The 23,861-nt window shown below is 41.2% G+C and overlaps 1 protein-coding gene across 1 annotated transcript in view; it reads right to left on the bottom strand.

Moving 5' to 3' along the window:
• The window catches only part of LOC142259340 (uncharacterized), a 188,247-nt gene extending 164,756 nt beyond the window's left edge, over nt 1–23,491 (bottom strand). Inside the window, 9 exon segments of the mRNA XM_075331804.1 lie at nt 3,792–3,978; nt 4,908–6,189; nt 6,441–7,206; nt 7,263–7,674; nt 9,494–9,681; nt 18,431–19,683; nt 22,914–23,027; nt 23,111–23,234; nt 23,316–23,491. Of these exon segments, the coding sequence (XP_075187919.1) occupies nt 3,792–3,978; nt 4,908–6,189; nt 6,441–7,206; nt 7,263–7,674; nt 9,494–9,681; nt 18,431–19,683; nt 22,914–23,027; nt 23,111–23,234; nt 23,316–23,339 (4,350 nt within the window). The 5' untranslated portion in view covers nt 23,340–23,491.
• Nucleotides 23,492–23,861: the final 370 nt, after the last annotated feature.

Genomic DNA, 23,861 nt, shown 5'->3' with positions numbered 1-23,861 from the left:
CCCGCTTAAGTCTTAGAAAATTATGAGATTCCCAAACTTTTTGATAACTTCACCCCTGGAAGTCCTAGGTGGAAGATATTACAGTCATCTTTCCTATCACAATTTTATGTTTACATAGATAGGAAACATTGCATAGACATTTTTATTTTCTGGCTGATATCCATCTGGCGGGAGCCCAGCAGTCTACCAATAATGCGGAACAATGCTTTGCATTCTCCACTTTAGCACAAATTCAAAAATGTGACTTTCCTACTGTATCTATTATATCAATGCAAGTTATACTTTCTATAAGGTGAAACAAAGGATTTGAATTTCTATGTTATTTTTCTGTTCAATTGCTGCTCTTATTTCTACCGGTCATAAATCTGTCCTTTTCTGCATTCTTATGCATTTAAGCTGAGATTGGCCTTACATCTGCTGGAGGATTCTCTTTAGTTACATGTTTCCAATGGAGGGGGTCAGCTTCATTAGGAGTGTTGTTGGGTATTTATGAATTTTTTAATTTCTATATGACACACCACTACTTATTGATGTTTTTCCAAAATCAAGCTTTTATCCCTTTGAAAACCAAGGTCATTTTTTTTATACTTTCCACTACTTGCTGCTTGAATAGTTCAATAAAATCAGACATTTTACACCCCCATCTGCCCAAAATAACCTAAATACAAAAGAAAAGGTTGCCCTAAAATCATTATGCAATGATTCAGATATGGTAACTATTAGCCGACAAGGGGCATGGAATAGCCATCCAAAACAGGGATGACTATTTATGGAAGCTCAGAATATTCTCTCCAACCCCATACACTAAGGGATTACAACTATGGATCCTTTTTCTACATTTAAAACAAAATATGCTCTCCTCATAACAAAAGCTTTTGAGAAAGGAATCTTAAAGGAGAACCAACCACCAGGATTTTGCTATATGAAGTAAAGGCAGTGCCACAATGGCACAAGGATGCTGAATCCAAGCATACCTGTTATAGAAACAGGGGTTGTTTGGCTGCTGAAATATCTAATCAAAGTTGCAGAAATGCACTGCACTTTGATTGAGTTGTGCATTGTGGGTGGGCCTTTGTAGGTCGGGTTCTACTCTGTTCACCCGCCTATGTCTATTTTCCTAGGCAGGAGGGGCGGGGGAGAAAGGTCAGGACTCAGCTGACTCCGGTTTTCTGCCTCAGTCTGAAATATACCGTGAGATGTTACAGATGCGGGACCAAATATAACAACTTCTGGTCCATCTTCAGTCAATGAATGTCTTCCTGAACAGCTTCGGCCCTGTCTGAATCCACTTCTCCTCTGGCTGCTCCACCCTACTTTGATGGTGATCCCAAGCAATGCCAAGGTTTCATCAACCACTGCACCCTGCACTTTAAGCTGATGGCTCATCAGTTTTCTTCATACCAGTCCAGTCCAAAGTGGCATTTCCCTGTGGGAAAGAAATGACCCAATTACTGCTGACCTCTTCGAATTTCTGCAGTCCTTCTGAAAAGTTTTTGAGGAACCAGCTTGAGTCATCTTGGCTGCGTCCTTTCTTCTGCACTAGTGTCATGGAGTTCTAACTGATGGTCAGTATGTATCTCAGTTCTGCGCCCTCACTTCTCAATTAAGATGGAATGATCAGGCACTGGCGGACATGTTTTGGAAAAATTTATCCAAGAGAACCAAGGATGTAGGGGCTGGTCTTGATACCTGCTACTCTGGATGATCTTATCTCTTTTGCTGTAGACAGGTTGATCAGAAGTTCCGGAAACGTGCCAAGGAAGTCTGCCGTGTGAAGAAACCTGAGAGTAGTAGAGATGGGTTTCACAGCCGCACCAATGACCAACAGATCATATAAGCTTAAGATTAATGTTGCTTTATTTCATGCATAGGTCAGGAGACACAGCTCCCTTCCTCAGGACAAATCAGTAAAGAACATCAAATCTGCTGTATAGAGAGCCTACACAGCATTATATACCTTGGAGATGACGTCAAGGCACCCCCCCAGAGAAAAAAAACGGCGGGAATCTATACATTTCAAGTTCACAAAATGACGTTGTACATAGTAATAAAACCATAATACAGATTATCTTGTCATGAGCTCTCTCTATCATCACAAGCTATTGAAAAATAAAAAATTATATTGAAAACTTATAAAAGAGTGGTTTATTCGTGTTCTAAAAAAATTATATATATATATATATATATATATATATATATATATATATATAAAAGTGTGAATGTAACTATAAGTGTATACAAATAGATCAGTGTATCGTACATTGCCTAGAACACTATAGACAGCGTCAGGCATTCATCGACCCAGGGGCCGGGAACAGTGTGTGAAGGAGGTGCAGCGGGTAGTGCCACTCGTTATATCGGATCAGTCTCCTGCCCTATCCTATTAAGGGAATCTATCCCTCTTAGGTAAAGAAAAAAAGGGGGGAAATGAAAAGGAGTTAGCGTGAAGATTAGCATGAGAAAACACAAGTGCTGGTCACGGTGAAATAATCCCCGCTGGGATATTAACATAAAATCACAAGTTTGTTAAGGGAACAATGATGGTGTTTTAAGGGTTAACAGCAACACTATTGCTGTCATACCTATATATGGATTAAGGTCCACAGACATTAGCATATAGCTAGAAAATCTCATATAAGGGGGTACGGCAATTGTAAGCCTGATCTATTTATAGTTGACATGAGTGTAGTTTTTATTAAAAGCGGGGCAGCAGGACAGGAAGCATAGTGAATGGATTTTACTTAAAACGTGCTTAGATTCAATTACCGCTCACAGGCCGTACAAATTGCAGGTTCACTGAAGTTACAGCGGATCAGACAAGTGAGCGGGGTGAAAAGAGTTCAAGACCGTGGGAAACTATTGAATGCGCATGCTCGATGGAAGGATATGAAGCCAGTGCTCCATTGAAGACTTTGAGAGAACGACTGGGTCAAATAAGTTCAGAGCGTGGCAAAACGTCTAGTGCGCATGCTCTAGTGGACCAAATGCTCCATATTATGTGAAAGCAAGGGAATCACAATGTAGACTAAAGGAAGGAAAGAGGTCTCCCACAGCGGGCCAAGTTAGGGTGCCTCTCGGTCAAGGTTCATGTCTCAGTGTGGTACTAAGATCAGTATGAATATCATAAAAACATTAATAAATATGTTTGAAAAATAATGAAAACATGTATGTGTAAAATTAAGTGGTAAAAAATAGCATTATTCAAGACCCAGCATGTAGATTATTAAACAAGATAAAAATGGAAGGACACACATAAACAACATATAAAACGTAAAAAAAATATAAAAATAATAAAATAAAAACTACCGGAGATAAAACCAATTTAAAATAAATATATAAAAATCGTGTCTTCAGTAAAATAGATCTGTAACCTCATTGAGCCCAAAGGGTTTAAGAGTGTTTAATTTGTAGATCCAATATGTTTCTTTTCTCCTCAATAATTCAATACGGTTGTGAGCAAAAGGGGGTATCTGCTCAATGGGAGTAATCCTAAGTTTTGATTTTCCATCGTGGCATAAAGTAACATGTCTAGAGAGGCCATGTAGCATGAACCCTATTTTTATATTGTGTCTATGGGAGTTCAATCTGTTGTGTAGTGCCTGAATCGTTCTGCCTATGTACTGTTTGTTGCATTCACATTCAATCAGATATATAACAAAATCTGACTGACAAGTAAGATGGGTTTTGATAGAAAAAACATCTCCTCCTACTGAGGAATTGAAATGAACCCTTTTGTGTTGTATAGACTTGCAGCATAAGCAGTTCTTGGCTAGACATTTAAAAGCCCCCACCGTATTGTTAGTGGTTTCTATGACAGTATTGTTTCTTAATCTACTTGGGGCCAATTGATTTTTCAGACTAGGGGCCCTATGGTAGGTGATCCCTGCTATCTCCGGTATGGCATCCTTCAGGAAGGGATCATTCTGAAGGATTTTCCAATGTTTGCGAATGATGTTCTTAATCAGGTCCCCATCATTGCTATAGGTAATCAAAAGATTAGAGGAAAAAGCATGATCAGATTTCTTATCTGAGATTTTATCCTGTGTAATTAGATCCGTCTGTGTTAAGGCCCAGTCACACTAAACAACATCGCTAGCAACATCGCTGTTGATGCACAACTTGCTAGCGATGTTGCTGTGTGTGACATCCAGCAACAACCTGGCCCCTGCTGTGAGGTCGTTGGTTGTTGCTGAATGTCCTGGGCCATTTTTTAGTTGTTGCTCTCCCGCTGTGAAGCACAGATCGCTGTGTGTGACAGCGACAGAGCAACAACTAAATGTGCAGGCAGCAGGAGCCGGCTTCTGCGGAGGCTGGTAACCACGGTAAACATCGGGTAACCAAGAAGCCCTTACCTTGGTTACCCGATATTTTACCTTCGTTACCAGCGTCCCCGCTCTCAGCTGTCAGTGCCGGCTCCTGCTCTGTGCACATGTAGCTGCAGTACACATCAGGTAATTAACCCCATGTGTACTGTAGCTAGGAGAGCAGGGAGCCAGCGCTAAGCAGTGTTCGCGGCTCCCTGCTCTGTGCACATGTGGCTGCAGTACACATCGGGTAATTAACCCCATGTGTACTGTAGCTAGGAGAGCAGGGAAGCCAGCGCTAAGCGGTGTGCGCTGGTAACCAAGGTAAATATCGGGTCAGGTTACCCGATATTTACCTTAGTTACCAAGCGCAGCATCGCTTCCACGCGGCGCTGGGGGCTGGTCACTGGTTGCTGGTGAGCTCACCAGTAACTCGTGTAGCCACGCTCCAGCGATCCCTGCCAGGTCAGGTTGCTGGTGGGATCGCTGGAGCGTCGCAGTGTGACATCTCACCAGCAACCTCCTAGCAACTTACCAGCGATCCCTATCATTGTTGGGATCGCTGGTAAGTTGTTTAGTGTGACTGGGCCTTTAGAGTTTTACTATCTTTGTATGCTTTTGTTATCAATGAGGGGGGGGTAGTCTTTATCCAGGAATCTTTCCTTCAGGATATTTGCCTGTGTGAGAAAATCTCCATCTGATGTACAGTTTCTACGGATTCTTTGAAATTGATTTTTCGGGACATTTCTGAGCCATTTGTTATAATGGCTACTGGAGAAATGGATATAACCATTACTATCCACTTTTTTAAAAAAGGTTTTTGTGCGAATTGCTCCCTTTATGTGCATGATAGTTAAATCCAAAAAATCAATTGCATCATCTTTGACATTAGGGGAGAAAGTGAGACCCCAATTGTTGTTACCTATGTGACCCAAGAAAGTATCTGTATTTTCACCAGAATTGTCCCAGATAAAGAACAGGTCATCAATATATCTTTTGTATACAATTACATTTTTGAAGTATTCAGAATTATATATAAATAATAATTCGAACATGCCCATAAAAAGGTTAGCGAAGGTAGGTGCAACCTTTGACCCCATCGCAGTTCCGCAGCACTGATGGTATAATCTATCTTGAAAAGTAAAATAATTGTTAGTCAATATGAATCTCATCCCTTCCAGGAGAAATTCTTTTTGAGCCTCAGGCAGCCTGTCATCTGCCAAAAGGAACTGTTTAAAACACTCTAGACCTAAATCATGGGAGATATTCGTATATAAAGCTGATATATCTAAAGATACAAATAAAAAGGAGTTTTTCCACTCCACATCCTTAATAATATTAATGAGGTGTGTAGAATCACGTAAATAGCTTCTCAGGTTCGTAACATGGACCCTCATAACCCGGTCTTTGTAGGCAGCCAGATTTATTGTTAGGGAGTCTATCCCCGAAATGATTGGCCTTCCTGGGGGATTTTGAAGGCTCTTATGTATTTTGGGCAAGTGGTAGTAAAATGCCATTTTAGGGTTCTTAATTTCAAGAAATTTTCTCTCATCTTTATTCAATATACCTGCTGTTACCGCTTTTTGTATCAAGGAATGATAGTTCACAATGGACTGATCATAGTGGACCATGTCAACCACCTCATAATGTGAGGGGTTCGATAGATTTCTTAAAGCTTCTTGGATATAAGTCTCTTTATCCTGTATCACTATACCACCACCTTTATCAGCGCTCCTGATGACAAGGTCAGGATTGTTTTTGAGTGAGAGAAGGGCTTTTCTTTCCTCTATAGCAAGGTTCGATTTAGTGGCAATCCTATATTCATTAAGTTTTTTGAGGTCCTCCAGTACTAGGTCGCTGAAGGTTTTTAAATGGTGACTTTGCTCTGTAGGGGGTAGAAGTTGGATTTTAATTTAAGGTCTGTATGAAGAAAATCATCAGTTCCTTCCTTAGTGATGTTAGGGTTAAATTTGTGAATTTGAAAATGTCTCGTTAATGTGAGTTTCCTAACAAACCTCTGGAAGTCCAGATATAAATCAAAGTCATTGGCATTGGTGGCTGGACAAAAAGATAATCCTTTATTGAGAATTTTTATTTCCCCTTTAGATAGAGTGTAGTTAGATAAATTAAATATACCCATATTTTTATTTATTGCTGTTGACCTCTCCTCTCTTTTTTTGCTGGATCCTAGATCCAGCCCTTGTTCCTCTGTATTGCTTTTTCTTTTTCCTGTTCTGGGTGTCAGGAAATTTGTAATATGGCTCTGTGTGTTCCTGGCCAAGGATAAAAAAGGCACGCAAGTGTTCCCTTTTTGTGTATTGTCAATAGTAATTGTGTGGTCATTTATAGGGGGTTCTTCAAGAGTATTCTGTATCTCTGGTAGTGGAACATACTCCTCATGTGTAGATATTTCTAACAGATCTATGAAATCTTTATCAGGTGTATCCGTTTCCATAGAGGTTAGATTGTCTCCTCCCTGTGTCAGATCCAGATCCCTACCTCTACGGATCCTCTCGATCTGGACTCTAATGGCTTCTAATTGTTTCCTGGTTTCCGCAAAATCCCTGGGATTATTATTGGTTTCAGTAGTCTCATTCAGGACTGTTGTCACTGGTTCAGTGGGAAAAACTTCATCAGCTGTGGTAGTTGCTATGGGCTCAATATTAGGGGCCCGACTGTTGGGATGGTGAATTGAACTTATTGTAGAAGTATTATCAGTAGATACATTACTAGTGGAGGAAATGGACCTCTTTTTATGGAACTTGCTATTAAAAAAACTTTTGTTGTGACTATTAACTCTTGGTCTGTGATTTAGGGGTTCTCTAGTATAATCTCTATGAGTGGTATCCTGTGTTCTGATGGGAATCTTGTCCTGTCTATCCCTCTGAAGTTTTTGGACTTTCTAAAGATGGTATCCTGTTCCAGTTGAGTGAGTTTAGTATTAATGTCAGAATTTACAATCTTATATTCAGGATGTAAGTCATAGTGATTAAGTTCCTTATAGAGTTCATTAATTTTTACCGTTGCTTCATTTGCAATACTAGTTCTTTTCTTAAATAAGCACTGCAGCATGCCCTGCATGCAGTTCTGCAATATACCATCCCATTCAGTAGTGAAGATCGGATCCAAAGGGAATGGAGAGTCATGTCTAATTCTTAGTCCTCTAGGGCATAGTTTCTCTTCCATATATATGGTGAGGAATCTGGCATCAAGCCCAAACCTTAATTCCTCCTTAAGAAGGTCCTCCAAACGTAGGAACAGTTTTTTCATTATAGCCGTATCCGCCTCTGAGTACACATTCGGTAAATCCAAATCCCAATCATTGTTATGCAATTCAGGTGCACCTACTGTTTGTAGGATCAGTTTCTCTCTGGACGATAGACGATTATTGAAGTAATCCATTCTTCAATCAATGACCCTCTGCTGCTGTATCCACAGGAAAAGAAGATCTGGTCACGCCAGGTCCCAAGACGAATCAGAGATAAAAACTGTGGAAAAAGAAGCGCAATAGGGTCTTACCCCAATATATACAGGGTGAGACAATGAGCAATACTACTCACCAAAGGGGATTGTGAAAGTCACAACTCCTATAATAGCATGTAACTCCAAGTCACGGCAGCGGTCCCCATAAGGCAGATAACAGAGAGTAGTAGAGATGGGTTTCCCAGCCGCACCAATGACCAACGGATCATATAAGCTTAAGATTAATGTTGCTTTATTTAATGCATAGGTCAGGTCAACGCGTTTCAGGAGACACAGCTCCCTTCCTCAGGACAAACCAGTAAAGAACATCAAATCTGCTGTATAGAGAGCCTACACAGCATTTAATACCTTGGAGATGACGTCAAGGCACACCCCCAGAGAAAAAAATCGGCGGGAATCTATACATTTCAAGTTCACAAAATGACGTAGTACATTGTAATAAAACAATAATACAGATTATCTTATCATGAGCTCTCTCTATCATCACAAGCTATTGAAAAATTAAAAAAAAAAAATTACATAGGAAACAACAATTGGGGTCTCACTTTCTCCCCTAATGTCAAAGATGATGCAATTGATTTTTTGGATTTAACTATCATGCACATAAAGGGAGCAATTCGCACAAAAATCTTTTTTAAAAAGGTGGATAGTAATGGTTATATCCATTTCTCCAGTAGCCATTATAACAAATGGCTCAGAAATGTCCCGAAAAATCAATTTCAAAGAATCCGTAGAAACTGTACATCAGATGGAGATTTTCTCACACAGGCAAATATCCTGAAGGAAAGATTCCTGGATAAAGACTACCCCCCCTCATTGATAAAAAAAAAGCATACAAAGATAGTAAAACTCTAAAGGCCCAGTCACACTAAACAACTTACCAGCGATCCCAACAATGATAGGGATCGCTGGTAAGTTGCTAGGAGGTTGCTGGTGAGATGTCACACTGCGACGCTCCAGCGATCCCACCAGCAACCTGACCTGGCACGGATCGCTGGAGCGTGGCTACATGAGTTACTGGTGAGCTCACCAGCAACCAGTGACCAGCCCCCAGCGCCGCGTGGAAGCGATGCTGCACTTGGTAACTAAGGTAAATATCGGGTAATCAGACCCGATATTTACCTTGGTTACCAGCGCACACTGCTTAGCGCTGGCTTCCCTGCTCTCCTAGCTACAGTACACATGGGGTTAATTACCCGATGTGTACTGCAGCCACATGTGCAGAGAGCAGGGAGCCGCGAACACTGCTTAGCGCTGACTCCCTGCACTCCTAGCTACAGTACATATGGGGTTAATTACCCGATGTGTACTGCAGCTACATGTGCACAGAGCAGGAGCCGGCACTGACAGCTGAGAGCGTCGGACGCTGATAACGAAGGTAAATATCGGGTAACCAAGGTAAGGGCTTCTTGGTTACCCGATGTTTACCGTGGTTACCAGCCTCCGCAGAAGCCGGCTCCTGCTGCCTGCACATTTAGTTGTTGCTCTGTCGCTGTCACACACAGCGATCTGTGCTTCACAGCGGGAGAGCAACAACTAAAAAATGGTCCAGGACATTCAGCAACAACCAACGACCTCACAGCAGGGGCCGGGTTGTTGCTGGATGTCACACACAGCAACATCGCTAGCAAGTTGTGCATCAGCAGCGATGTTGCTAGCGATGTTGTTTAGTGTGACTGGGCCTTAACACAGACGGATCTAATTACACAGGATAAAATCTCAGATAGGAAATCTGATCATTGCTTTTTCCTCTAATCTTTTGATTACCTATAGCAATGATGGGGACCTGATTAAGAACATCATTTGCAAACATTGGAAAATCTTTCAGAATGATCCCTTCCTGAAGGATGCCATACCGGAGATAGCAGGGATCACCTACCATAGGGCCCCTAGTCTGAAAAATCAATTGGCCCCAAGTAGATTAAGAAACAATACTGTCATAGAAACCACTAACAATACGGTGGGGGCTTTTAAATGTCTAGCAAAGAACTGCTTATGCTGCAAGTCTATACAACACAAAAGGGTTAATTTCAATTCCTCAGTAGGAGGAGATGTTTTTTCTATCAAAACCCATCTTACTTGTCAGTCAGATTTTGTTATATATCTGATTGAATGTGAATGCAACAAACAGTACATAGGCAGAACGATTCAGGCACTACACAACAGATTGAACTCCCATAGACACAATATAAAAATAGGGTTCATGCTACATGGCCTCTGTAGACATGTTACTTTATGCCACGATGGGAAATCAAAACTTAGGATTACTCCCATTGAGCAGATACCCCCTTTTGCTCACAACCGTATTGAATTATTGAGGAGAAAAGAAACATATTGGATCTACAAATTAAACACTCTTAAACCCTTTGGGCTCAATGAGGTTACAGATCTATTTTACTGAAGACACGATTTTTATATATTTATTTTAAATTGGTTTTATCTCTGGTAGTTTTTATTTTATTATTTTTATATTTTTTTTACGTTTTATATGTTGTTTATGTGTGTCCTTCCGTTTTTATCTTGTTTAATAATCTACATGCTGGGTCTTGAATAATGCTATTTTTTACCACTTAATTTTACACATACATGTTTTCATTATTTTTCAAACATATTTATTAATGTTTTTATGATATTCATACTGATCTTAGTACCACACTGAGACATGAACCTTGACCGAGAGGCACCCTAACTTGGCCCGCTGTGGGAGACCTCTTTCCTTCCTTTAGTCTACATTGTGATTCCCTTGCTTTCACATAATATGGAGCATTTGGTCCACTAGAGCATGCGCACTAGAAGTTTTGCCACGCTCTGAACTTATTTGACCCAGTCGTTCTCTCAAAGTCTTCAATGGAGCACTGGCTTCATATCCTTCCATCGAGCATGCGCATTCAATAGTTTCCCACGGTCTTGAACTCTTTTCACCCCGCTCACTTGTCTGATCCGCTGTAACTTCAGTGAACCTGCAATTTGTAGGGCCTGTGAGCCATAATTGAATCTATGCACGTTTTAAGTAAAATCCATTCACTATGCTTCCTGTCCTGCTGCCCCGCTTTTAATAAAAACTACACTCATGTCAACTATAAATAGATCAGGCTTACAATTGCCGTACCCCCTTATATGAGATTTTCTAGCTATATGCTAATGTCTGTGGACCTTAATCCATATATAGGTATGACAGCAATAGTGTTGCTGTTAACCCTTAAAACACCATCATTGTTCCCTTAACAAACTTGTGATTTTATGTTAATATCCCAGCGGGGATTATTTCACCGTGAACAGCACTTGTGTTTTCTCATGCTAATCTTCACACTAACTCCTTTTCATTTCCCCCCTTTTTTTCTTTACCTAAGAGGGATAGATTCCCTTAATAGGATAGGGCAGGAGACTGATCCGATATAACGAGTGGCACTACCCGCTGCACCTCCTTCACACACTGTTCCCGGCCCCTGGGTCGATGAATGCCTGACGCTGTCTATAGTGTTCTAGGCAATGTACGATACACTGATCTATTTGTATACACTTATAGTTACATTCACACTTTTATATATATATATATATATATATATATATGTATAATTTTTTTAGAACACGAATAAACCACTCTTTTATAAGTTTTCAATATCATTTTTTTTTTTTCAATAGCTTGTGATGATAGAGAGAGCTCATGACAAGATAATCTGTATTATGGTTTTATTACAATGTACAACGTCATTTTGTGAACTTGAAATGTATAGATTCCCGCCGTTTTTTTTCTCTGGGGGTGTGCCTTGACGTCATCTCCAAGGTATATAATGCTGTGTAGGCTCTCTATACAGCAGATTTGATGTTCTTTACTGGTTTGTCCTGAGGAAGGGAGCTGTATCTCCTGAAACGCGTTGACCTGACCTATGCATGAAATAAAGCAACATTAATCTTAAGCTTATATGATCCGTTGGTCATTGGTGCGGCTGTGAAACCCATCTCTACTACTCTCAGGTTTCTTCACACGGCAGACTTCCTTGGCACGTTTCCGGAACTTCTGATCAACCTGTCTACAGCAAAAGAGATAAGATCATCCAGAGTAGCAGGTATCAAGACCAGCCCCTACATCCTTGGTTCTCTTGGATACATTTTTCCAAAACGTGTCCGCCAGTGCCTGATCATTCTATCTTAATTGAGAAGTGAGGGCGCAGAACTGAGATACATACTAACCATCAGTTAGAACTCCATGACACTAGTGCAGAAGAAAGGACGCAGCCAAGATGACTCGAGCTGGTTCCTCAAAAACTCTCCAGAAGGACTGCAGAAATTCGAAGAGGTCATCAGTAATTGGGTCATTTCTTTCCCACAGGAGACAGACCAGGCAAGAGCGACATCAGAAATGCCACTTTGGACTGGACTGGTATGAAGAAAACTGATGAGCCATCAGCTTAAAGTGCAGGGTGCAGTGGTTGATGAAATCTTGGCATTGCTTGGGATCACCATCAAAGTAGGGTGGAGCAGCCAGAGGAGAAGTGGATTCAGACAGGGCCGGAGCTGTTCAGGAAGACATTCATTGACTGAAGATGGACCAGAAGTTGTTATATTTGGTCCCGCATCTGTAACATCTCACGGTATATTTCAGACTGAGGCAGAAAACCGGAGTCAGCTGAGTCCTGACCTTTCTCCCCCGCCCCTCCCGCCTAGGAAAATAGACATAGGCGGGTGAACAGAGCAGAACCCGACCTACAAAGGCCCACCCACAATGTACAACTCAATCAAAGTGCAGTGCATTTCTGAAACTTTGATTAGATATTTCAGCAGCCAAACAACCCCTGTTTCTATAACAGGTATGCTTGGATTCAGCATCCTTGTGCCATTGTGGCACTGCCTTTACTTCATATAGCAAAATCCTGGTGGTTGGTTCTCCTTTAAGATTCCTTTCTCAAAAGCTTTTGTTATGGGGAGAGCATATTTTGTTTTAAATGTAGAAAAAGGATCCATAGTTGTAATCCCTTAGTGTATGGGGTTGGAGAGAATATTCTGAGCTTCCATAAATAGTCATCCCTGTTTTGGATGGCTATTCCATGCCCCTTGTCGGCTAATAGTTACCATATCTGAATCATTGCATAATGATTTTAGGGCAACCTTTTCTTTTGTATTTAGGTTATTTTGGGCCGATGGGGGTGTAAAATGTCTGATTTTATTGAACTATTCAAGCAGCAAGTAGTGGAAAGTGTAAAAAAAATGACCTTGGTTTTCAAAGGGATAAAAGCTTGATTTTGGAAAAACATCAATAAGTAGTGGTGTGTCATATAGAAATTAAAAAATTCATAAAGACCCAACAACACTCCTATGAAGCTGACCCCCTCCATTGGAAACATGTAATTAAAGAGAATCCTCCAGCAGATGTAAGGCTAATCTCAGCTTAGTTGCATAAGAATGCAGAAAAGGACAGATTTATGACTGGTAGAGATAAGAGCAGCAGTTGAACAGAAAAATAACATAGAAATTCAAATCCTTTGTTTCCCCTTATAGAAAGTATAACTTGCATTGATATAATAGATACAGTAGGAAAGTCACATTTTTGAATTTATGCTAAAGTGGAGAATGCAAAGCATTGTTCCGCATTATTGGTAGACTGCTGGGCTCCCGCCAGATGGATATCAGCCAGAAAATAAAAATGTCTATGCAATGTCTCCTATCTATGTAAACATAAAATTGTGATAGGAAAGATGACTGTAATATCTTCCACCTAGGACTTCCAGGGGTGAAGTTATCAAAAGGTTTGGGAATCTCATAATTTTCTAAGACTTAAGCGGGCTTTACACGCTGCAACATCGCTAGCCGATGCTAGCGATGTCAAGCGTGATAGGATCCGCCCCCATTGTACGGCCGATATGTGGTGATCGCTGCCGTAGCAAACATTATCGCTACGGCAGCGTCACACGCACATACCTGCCTAGCGACGTCGCTGTGACTGGCGAACCGCCTCCTTTCTAAGGGGGCAGTTCGTTCGGCGTCACAGCGACGTCACTAAGCGGCCGCCCAATCAAAGCGGAGGGGCGGAGATGAGCGGGCCGAACATAACGCCCACCTCCTTCCTTCCTCATTGCGGGTGACTGCAGGGACGGTGATGTTCCTCGTTCCTGCGGTGTCACACATAGCGATGTGTGCTGCCACAAGAACGACGAACAACATGCGTCCTGCAGCAGCGATAATCGGGAATAGAACGACGCGTCAATGATCAACAATAAGGTAAGTAATTTTGATCGTTTGCGGTTGCTCCTGCGTTTCACACGCAAAGACGTCGCTAACAAGGCCGGATGTGCGTCACGAAATCGGTGACCCCCAACGACATCGTTAGCGATGTCGTTGCGTGTAAAGCGGCCTTTAGACTCATGCTATTTTTCACTGAAGTCCATCCGTGTTATGAGTCACCAGAGGGGAAGTATGTGGGTGTAACTTGTGTTAATAAAAAATTCCAATTATGATCTTCATTCAATGAAAGGAACATCGCTATGTAGGGTTGTTCTACATTCCATTGGAGTCCTTCTTTCCAGAAATCTGAAGCCATTACTGTGACCCAAGTTCAGTATTTTTCCTTTTGTTATTCCCGTTTATTTTATGTAGTTATATATGATGTATTGTTTTGTTCCCTTTGTTATATCTTGTATATTTTTATAAACACTGCCTACTTTTCAGATTAAATATATAAAATTGAATAGCGTATGTCTTTGAGATGTGGTTTATAGATTAAGAGGAACAAAGCTACTTGTAACGTGTGTCCAATCGACCTGTATAAGCAGAGACCCTGATTCCAGCGATGTGACACTTACTTGGCTGCTTGCTGAAGTTTTGAAATTCAGTTTTCTCTGTTTAAAATCTACCAGTTTTCGAAACACTGCTCTGTGTATAACCTCACCCACACCACTGATTGGCAGCTGTGTACAATGAGCATAGACTGAAAGCTGCTAATCAGGGATGGAGTATTACACAGCTTAAGGAGATAGAGGATACATAATATCAGGTTTACTAGTTCTCTAGTGATAATCCCCTAGTGATAATACAGTGATTTTATCAAAACTACAGCAAGCAGCCCAGTAAATGACACATCATTGGAATCAGAGTCCCTCTCTGTCACAGGTGTGTCACAGGTGACAGACAGTCATGTGATGTCTGGCAATAGAAGGTCACAGCGTTTGGCTGTGCAAAATGTTCCCTGACTCTCTATTTTTCCTGCTGTTAGTATTCTGTGTACCAGGTATCTCCTCTCTGCTGGGTTTTCATCCTTTTACTTTAGGACACTGGGGAGCTCCTCTTCCCTTCAGCTGCTAATCATCTGTATTTCCTCTTGGGTTAAAATATTCTCATTTTCCTGCACTGGTGGTGGAGATATTCAGTTCCTTCACAAGGTATGGATGCAAGCAGGTGGCTTGCACACACCAGTAGGATCGTTGATGCTCTTTACTGAACTTCTTACCGAGTCATCTAGTGGTACGTTGTTTGTTATCAGTGTGTGTCCTTTAGTACCTAGTGAGGTTGATTAAGAGCTCATCCCATCCGTTCCCTACTTAGGGCTCAGTTCAGAGTCAGCCTAGGGTCAGGTATACGGCTCGGCGCATAGGTGTGGAATCTATATATGGTGGTGAGGGAACCCAGGGGCCCAGCGGTAAACTTGGTCAGGGCTCTCATATCCCCTTACGCTAGGCACAGGGTTTCCCTTCCTTTTCGCCATTCACTTGGTACTTCCCCATACCTAGCATGACACTGTCTCTACATTATTCTGATTTTTAATTAAGAGGTAAACAATGAGTGACCGAATCCCATTGAATTAACAAAATCCCAGCATAGGTATCATAAATGTTACTTCCTCTCCACCAAGAGATAGACCCCTTTCAGTTCTAGTGTCTTCTACACCCATAATCTAAACTGTAATAAAAGGTTTGTGGGCAGAGATGAGGGAACCTAAATAGTAAAGTTCGGTGTTTGTACCAAATACAGGCTTTATACAAAAAAATCAGTGTTAAGAGTTTGGAATTCGGGTGCTTTATGTATCCCAACCACTTGATCTAGCATCGCTGTGCTCGGGTACACTCAGTGCTCGGCCCAGTGTGAGCCGCTTGCAGTGTGTGAATGGTTTTCACGGGGAGGTAAAAACATTGTTATAGGGTGTATTGTGTACAAGGAAAAAACTCCGTCATCCCTCCCCTGGTAATAAATACTCTGTTAATGGCTGTATGCATGTGGGCGGTGACCCGAACTGCCCAATCAGTGACTTCCAATAGGGTTCAGGACCAGTCCGGTTCCCGATCTGAATTTTATCTAAAATATAACAGAAAAAGCTGAACCCAAACTTCAACAGGTCCACTTATCTCTATTTGTGGGTAGCCCCACAAAAAAATAATCCAGTGGTTATCAGACAGATAAAATCCTTTAGTTTTTTTATTACAATAATTATCCTTTCTAAAGGGATCATTTTTATAACATAAAGGGTTCAATTTATGCGGGGGCCACTCTTGATGGATGAAGTGATGCATGAATCTTCATGAATCTGGAGCGTTTGACGAGTGGCATGTGCCTCCTTGTGCCATGCTAGAAATATTACTCCCATCAGGGACTGGAGTGAGATTTGTGGCATAGAGCACACCACAGTTCGTTATGAATTTAAGGAGCTGTGGTGTCACGCCCCCGTCCCACCCAAACCCTGTCAATATTAGAGTGAAAATGGCAAAAGCCACCAAAATTTGGCACAACAATGAATTGATCCAAATTTTTTTGACTTTTCAAAGCTTGTGTAAGTTTTTTTGGCATAAAAGCTTTGATAAATTGGGACCAGAGTGTCTTAACAACTTCCACATATCTAGGATGCAGAGTGCGATTCGCTTCTCCCCTGTCACGGCTGGGGATAGAAGCTATACCAGCCGTATATTACAATACAAAGGGAAGGCAAAAAGAATTCCCTATCACTAGGGAAAGGGAGAACTAGTGATCCCTGACAATAACGTGCAGCTCACCCTCACTGCCCTCACCAACCCTATATAGGTTCTGCACCTGTCGCCAAGCAGGAATACCTCACCCTAGGCAAACCCTGATCTGGCCCTAAGTAAGAATGGCAGGTATGAGCTCTTCGTCAACATCACTAACGCTAAGAAAGACAAAAGGAAACAGTACAGGGGAGACACAAATGCTACCACCTGCCTGAAACCAGGTACATAGCAAAATTCAAACACTTATCTTAGGAGCAGCTACCACAGAAGTCTCTGGAACAAGAGAAGATGACCGCTGCAAACCACAGCCAGGATAAACTACTACCCTCACCCAAAGCACTCCAGGGTGAGGTTTATAATGGAAGTCAGAGGCTGGTAACTGAGAGAAAAAAAATGACAGTTTCCCAGAGTCAGAGTCCGCTGCTGCAGAAACAGAGAACAACACATTCTGCAAATCTCTGGGATTTTCCAACACTTCTGCCACTGGATTGTCCGCCGTCCGTGACAACTCTGTGCCATCCCCTCACTGTTTTTGAGCTAAATGCCTACGGCTCGGCCTCAACTCCAGAGGTTCTGAGGCAAAATCATCACATCTGAACAATAGAGAAAGACAGGCACGAAGAATATATATTTTACCAACATTTATTAACAAAACAAATTTTAAAATGCAATTATATACAATGTGATATACTTAAGAGTTTCTATCCCCTATCTGGGGCTGCGCTTTTTAGTAAAAATAGTAGTGGGCAACCTGAGATTAGTGAATTATCTAAATATAATCCAGTATCAAAACCTTTCACAAATGTTCATAAAGCCTCTCGAAATGCCCAACTTACTTGCAAAGTGGAGCTCGAATTTCCATTTTGTGGGATCTCAGTGTGCAGAGCAGGATCCCACAAATCTCTGCAGCTGATCTAAGCACGAGATATTGCTCTCTCAACTGATCCAGCGCGGTCACTTACTTTTTAAGGTATTACTGAACTGCTTAAGAAGGATGCCGCAGAGCTGGGGTCGTAGAGCTCACTTTTCCACTGTGAGTGATTGCTAATGGTTGTAGGATCTCACAACCTGGAAGTTCCTTTTGGGGGACTTTAGGGACACTTCAAAAAGTTTTGGTACTGGATTATATTTAAATTCACTAATCTACGGATCTTCACTGGTTTAGTAAATAATAAAGGCAGCCACAGATTTGTTATAAGCACTATTTAAACGGAAAGTCATTAAACACATTGCACTAGAAACTGGGTGATATTACCCTCGTAACAGTGTCAGCAGCAGATCCCCTCTTAACAGTGCATCATGACCACATTCTTATTGTTTGAAAAATACGATACATTTAAAAAGAGAGAAAATGGTTCTTTCCCTCACCAATTCTTACTTGAGCAATTGTAGATGACTTTTGGATAAAACCCTTTGAATTATAGTACATCATGATGGCTTCTCTCGTGTGACTCATATGACAACAAGACCTGATTAATGATAAAAAACATTTGGCAAATTCTGAAAGCAAGAATGGCTGCTCCGCTCTCTTGGTTTTCTGACGGTTGGCAAGACTTGATTTACCAGTTAAACATTTCAATTATTCACAACATGATAAAGGTTCCTTCCCTGTGCGGCTCCTTGATATGTTTAACAAGATCTGATTTCTGAGAATTACATTTTCCACATTCAGAACATAAAAATGGTTTATTTTGTGTGATTTTTTTGATGGTAAAAAAGAAGTGATTTCCTAGTAAAACATTTACCACATTCTGGGCATGAAAATGGCTTCTCCCCTGTGTGATTTGTCTGATGTCTAACAAGATCTGATTTATGAATAAAACATTTCCCACATTCTGAACATGAAAATGGCTTCTCCCCAGTGTGATTTGTCTGATGTCTAACAAGGTAAGATTTCCGAATAAAACATTTCCCACACTCTGAACATGAAAATGGCTTCTCACCTGTGTGAATTTTCTGATGTGTAACAAGGTTTATTTTCTGAATAAAACATTTCCCACATTCTGAACATGAAAATGGCTTCTCCCCTGTGTGACTTTTCTGATGTCTAACAAGGTAAGATTTCTGAATAAAACATTTCCCACACTCTGAACATGAACATGGCTTCTCCCCTGTGTGATTTTTCTGATGTCTAACAAGATCTGATTTATGAATAAAACATTTCTCACACTCTGAACATGAAAATGGCTTTTCCCCTGTGTGATTTTTCTGATGTCTAACAAGGTAAGATTTCCGAATAAAACATTTCCCACACTCTGAACATGAAAATGAAAATGGCTTTTCCCTTGTGTGAATTTTCTGATGTTTAACAAGGTTTATTTTCTGAATAAAACATTTCCCACACTCTGAACATGAAAATGGCTTCTCTCCTGTGTGACTTTTGTGATGTCTAACAAGGTAAGATTTCTGAATAAAACATTTCCCACACTCTGAACATGAAAATGGCTTCTCCCCTGTGTGATTTTTTTGATGTCTAACAAGGTCTGATTTCTGAATAAAACATTTCCCACACTCTGAACATGAAAATGGCTTCTCCCCTGTGTGAATGTTCTGATGTGTAACAAGGTTTATTTTCTGAATAAAACACTTCCCACACTCTGAACATGAAAATGGCTTCTCCCCTGTGTGAATTTTCTGATGTCTAACAAGGATTGATTTCTGAATAAAACATTTCCCACATTTTGAACATGAAAATGGTTTCTCCCTTGTAGGAGCTGGTTCATGTTCCACATCCCTTGTGTAACTTTTATTTTGCTTACAATTCTGTGATAAATCAGAATTTTGGACTTGTTTGAAAAGATCAGATGACACAGCTTTCCAAGGAAGGACTGTAGGTATATCTTGGACAAGAGCATGCTCTTCATATTTATCATGTGTGATAGTTTGATCATCTGTTTTAAATTCTGAAGATATTAGAGGTCCATCTGAACTCCTGATACAGTCATCTGCTAAAATAAACACAATGTTATTATTTTTTTAATGATATAATTTTGAAATTAGATTTATTTTTTTAAACTATAACATAAGAAATTAAATTAGGAAACAAATTATTCAGAATCTGTTTTCCAATTTCGAGATCTAAAGGGTGCTTTACACGCTGCAACATCGCTAACAATATATCGTCGGGGTCACGGTGTTTGTGACACAAATCCGGCGTTGTTAGCGACATCGCATTGTGTGACAGCTAGGAGCGACGATCAACGATTGCAAAAACGCAAAAATTGTTGATCGTTGACACGTCGCTCCTTTTCATAATATCATTGGTGGTGCATGCCGCTGGTTGTTCGTCGTTCATGCGGCATCACACTTCACTATGTGTGACACCGCAGGAACGACGAACATCTCTTTACCTGTGTCTACCGGCAATGAGGAAGGAAGGAGGTAGGCGGAATGTTCCGGCCGCTCATCTCCGCCCCTCCTCTGCTATTGGACGGCCGCTTAGTGACACCGAACGCACCTCCCCCTTGAAGGAGGGATTGTTCGGTGTCTCCAGCGACGTCGCTGAACAGGTATGTGCGTGTGATGCTGCCGTAGCGATGTTGTTCGCTACGGCAGCGATCACCACATGTCGCAAGAATGACGTGGGTGGGTGCTATCGCGCACGACATCGCTAGCATTCGCTAGCAATGTTGTGCATGTGTAAAGCACCCTTAATAGTTACATCTTCGTTAATTCTGATCCTAACACCAGTTCTCTGCAATGTGCAACAGTAAATAATCTGATTGATTATCGCAATGTGACTGTAGGATAATGAGGGACAGGGGCTCCTATACTTTCCCTCATGCTAGGAGACCATAGGCTATCCCTAACCTCTGGATTACCCCTGAACGTGGAAGGAAGGGGCAGGAGTATGATGGAAATACAGATTACGAGAGACGGGAAAACCAAAATTCAGACACACTGCAAACTCACAGAAATAAACAGTGAGAGACTAAGGAGAAAAGCAAGAGCAGGAAGACAGAAACAAAATGACAACAAGGGTTAACACTACAGCTGCTCACAGCAATAATGCACAACAACCACTAGTTTGTATCACAACACATCACCAGACCTGTATAGGTAAACTATTGCTGGCATTAATGGAATAGTCCAGCCAGCATATACAGAAGGGGAGCGAATGATACTGGCTCCACTACAGCATGTGATCAAAGACATTAACAAGGAACCCAGCAGTCTTACTAAGTATGTGGTTCGATGCCTGCATCTCCCTGTGCTGCTCACAGACACCAGAGCAGTTATCCTGCAGAGTGCCAGAATGCTGAAATCTATGGATTATACTACGCCCTCTGATGTGTAATCTATATGTGTGCACATGCATAATTTACAGATAGCATATGTGCTTCCATATTACATAGGTTGTGGATCAGCAGTTATTATTTTGTTGCATATATTCCACTTTGTTGCCCTTTTCTATTGTTATTTCAGCATTCATATGCACATTGGTTTTATTTTTCAATGAGTTATTGGATACTGCTAATAACAAAATGGTGGCCATCAGAGCGCATGTATATGTACCCCTCTTTTTGAACCATAGCAATGTCATTTCTTTTTCCAGAAAGATTTTTTATTAAAGTGACCATGTTTACTTAGCCGTATTATCTTTGCAAACTGAGTCTTCTGTACCTCTGGAGATATATATATATATATACACACACATTATTGTCAGGCTTGCAGATATGCAGGATGAGAAAGTTCATCATTATTTGGTCTGTCTATGATGGCATGATCTGTGTACTTGGTTTCCATGGTGACCGAACAGGAACCATGTGACCTCCTCACTTCCTCCGTGCTGCTTGACCGCATGCAGATCATGGCGGGCCCACCTCCCTCTCCACGTGTGGAGCTGCACATCCACCAGATACCAATTTACGGTAATCACATTAGCTTTATTAATTGTCCGGTTGATGTTATGTGTCACTTGCCCCTGATGAAGCCGCAATAGGCGGCAACACGCGTCGGGCAGACAGCCTGACTGTCCCTCTTACCTTGGGTCCCCATATTTTTCTTGCAGTGGTTACCAGGGTCCAGACATGGTATTGTAGAAGCCAGGGATTTATATTCTCCCTTGCACAGTACTGATTTTTCAATTACTCATTCAATGTGTGGCTAAAGGCTTTTTCTTTTTTAATAGGGTATTGTCTTCTGGTTATCCATGTCATTCATTTTTCCCATAGGGTCTTTATAATCAGTTTTCGGTAATGGATTATTATAGAGGCTACTCTTTATAATACATGTCTGGAGACCAATTGTGACATTGTGTACCTTGATTGTAGTCTTGGAAATAGGCCATTACAGATGTAACTACTTCTTGTATTTTGTATGGCCACTCCACAGGGGTCATCCTTTACATTATTCTGTTATGGTGTTATATTGTGACATTGTTGTGTCCTGTGGGTGAATTCTAATATAGGATATATTCATCACAGGTTTAGCCATTTGTCATCTTTTCACTATACCACTTCTTGAGGTTATCCTGTATCCTTATTATTATGTTTTGCAATAGACTATATCCACCATATATGCTACTATTTTTCTCCTTTCACTGTACCGCTGCTTTATAGAGGTTTTTTCTATTTTTGCCATATTTGTATATATTTTCCCTGGGGACCATATATTTAAAATGATATATATATCACAGAATTATATGTAGTGTATGGGACAGATGGCTGTTTTGTTCTTAAATGATTTTAATCGTCTGTGTTTTGTATGTTCCGGACATAATAAAATGTATATACCTTGTTTATATATTGGGGTGCACTTATTTCTATTGAGGCCTCTTTCTCCCCTTTTTCTTTGGTCACATGACGGCATATAAACACTGCAGCCGCTAGGAGAATGGGGGCCTGTGTAATTGCCCTGTTTGCTCTCCCTTTCCCCTAATACCAGCCCTGTATGCCAGCCTGTGTCCTGTTCAGTTCCTGAGAAATAAATAGTGCAGTTTGACTCCTCCCAATGCTGGCCCTGACTGTAACTAGGTCATATTTTCAGGGAAACAGGGTATTCATGAACCCTCTGCAGGTCTTTGAGTTGCCTTCATAACAACAGAGAGGAGGCAATAGAAACAAACAGCAGAAGAAGCAGAAGCAAAGATAATACAGCTGAAAAAAAAACACAGCAGAAAGCCTAAAAATGTAACACGCAAATTAGTGCAGAAAGTACATGAGTAGATATCTCTTACTGGATAGAACTGGAGGAAACACATCCTGATGAACATCGGGATCTTCTTGTTTACAGTCCTGTGGGAGAAGAGGACGGGGACATCTCTCTGGTGTTGTCCTCTTACTGGATAGACCTGGAGGAGACACATACAGGGGCTGAATTCATTCCTTACATACAGATAATTATAGGCCGTGTGTATTTAGTCCTGTCTATTACCTGGTGATGTGAGGGGCCGGGGATCCTCCATCATGACGTCCTTGTACAGATCTTTGTGTCCTTCTAAATACTCCCACTCCTCCATGGAGAAATAGACGGTGACGTCCTGACACCTTATAGGAACCTGACACATACAATGATACCATCACCCCCAATCCCTTCATAGCGTTACTGTATAATGTCCCAGCATTCCCAGGAGTGTCACCTCTCCAGTCAGCAGCTCAATCATCTTGTAGGTGAGTTCTAGTATCTTCTGGTCATTGATGTCCTCATGTATCGGGGGGTGAGGTGGAGGCCTCCTGATTGGGCTCAGGGGTCTTCCCCATCCCTCAGACACAGGGGCCTGACAGCGCTCACTAGAGGTCTTCTTCACTACTGTGTAATCCTGGTTATGGAGAGACACAGTAAGAAATCTCACTCCAGACATTTCCAGAGTCCTCACCTCTCCAGTTCTGTCCATCTGTTATTCCCATAGATAAGAATGATGTAACGTGACGTCATCAGAATCTCTCACCTCTCCAGTAAGCCGGAAGAGGATCTCTAGGGTGAGGTGTAATATCCTCTCCGCCATCTTGTCCCTGTCCATATCCATCCTTCACGGGGCAATCAGGAGAATTCTCTTATATAGAAGATCTCCACTGAGAGGATCAGATATTATAAGGACCTGAATGGGAAGGAGATAAGCTGATATGTAAAATTAATGGAGATAAGGGAGGTGAGATATCATTTGGGTACTAAAAAATATTCAACA

This window comes from Anomaloglossus baeobatrachus, assembly GCF_048569485.1.
Source record: "Anomaloglossus baeobatrachus isolate aAnoBae1 chromosome 5 unlocalized genomic scaffold, aAnoBae1.hap1 SUPER_5_unloc_9, whole genome shotgun sequence".
NCBI classification, from domain to species: domain Eukaryota; kingdom Metazoa; phylum Chordata; class Amphibia; order Anura; family Aromobatidae; genus Anomaloglossus; species Anomaloglossus baeobatrachus.
The sequence above is the reverse complement of the archived record's forward strand: the minus strand, read 5'-3'. Positions and strand labels throughout refer to the sequence as shown.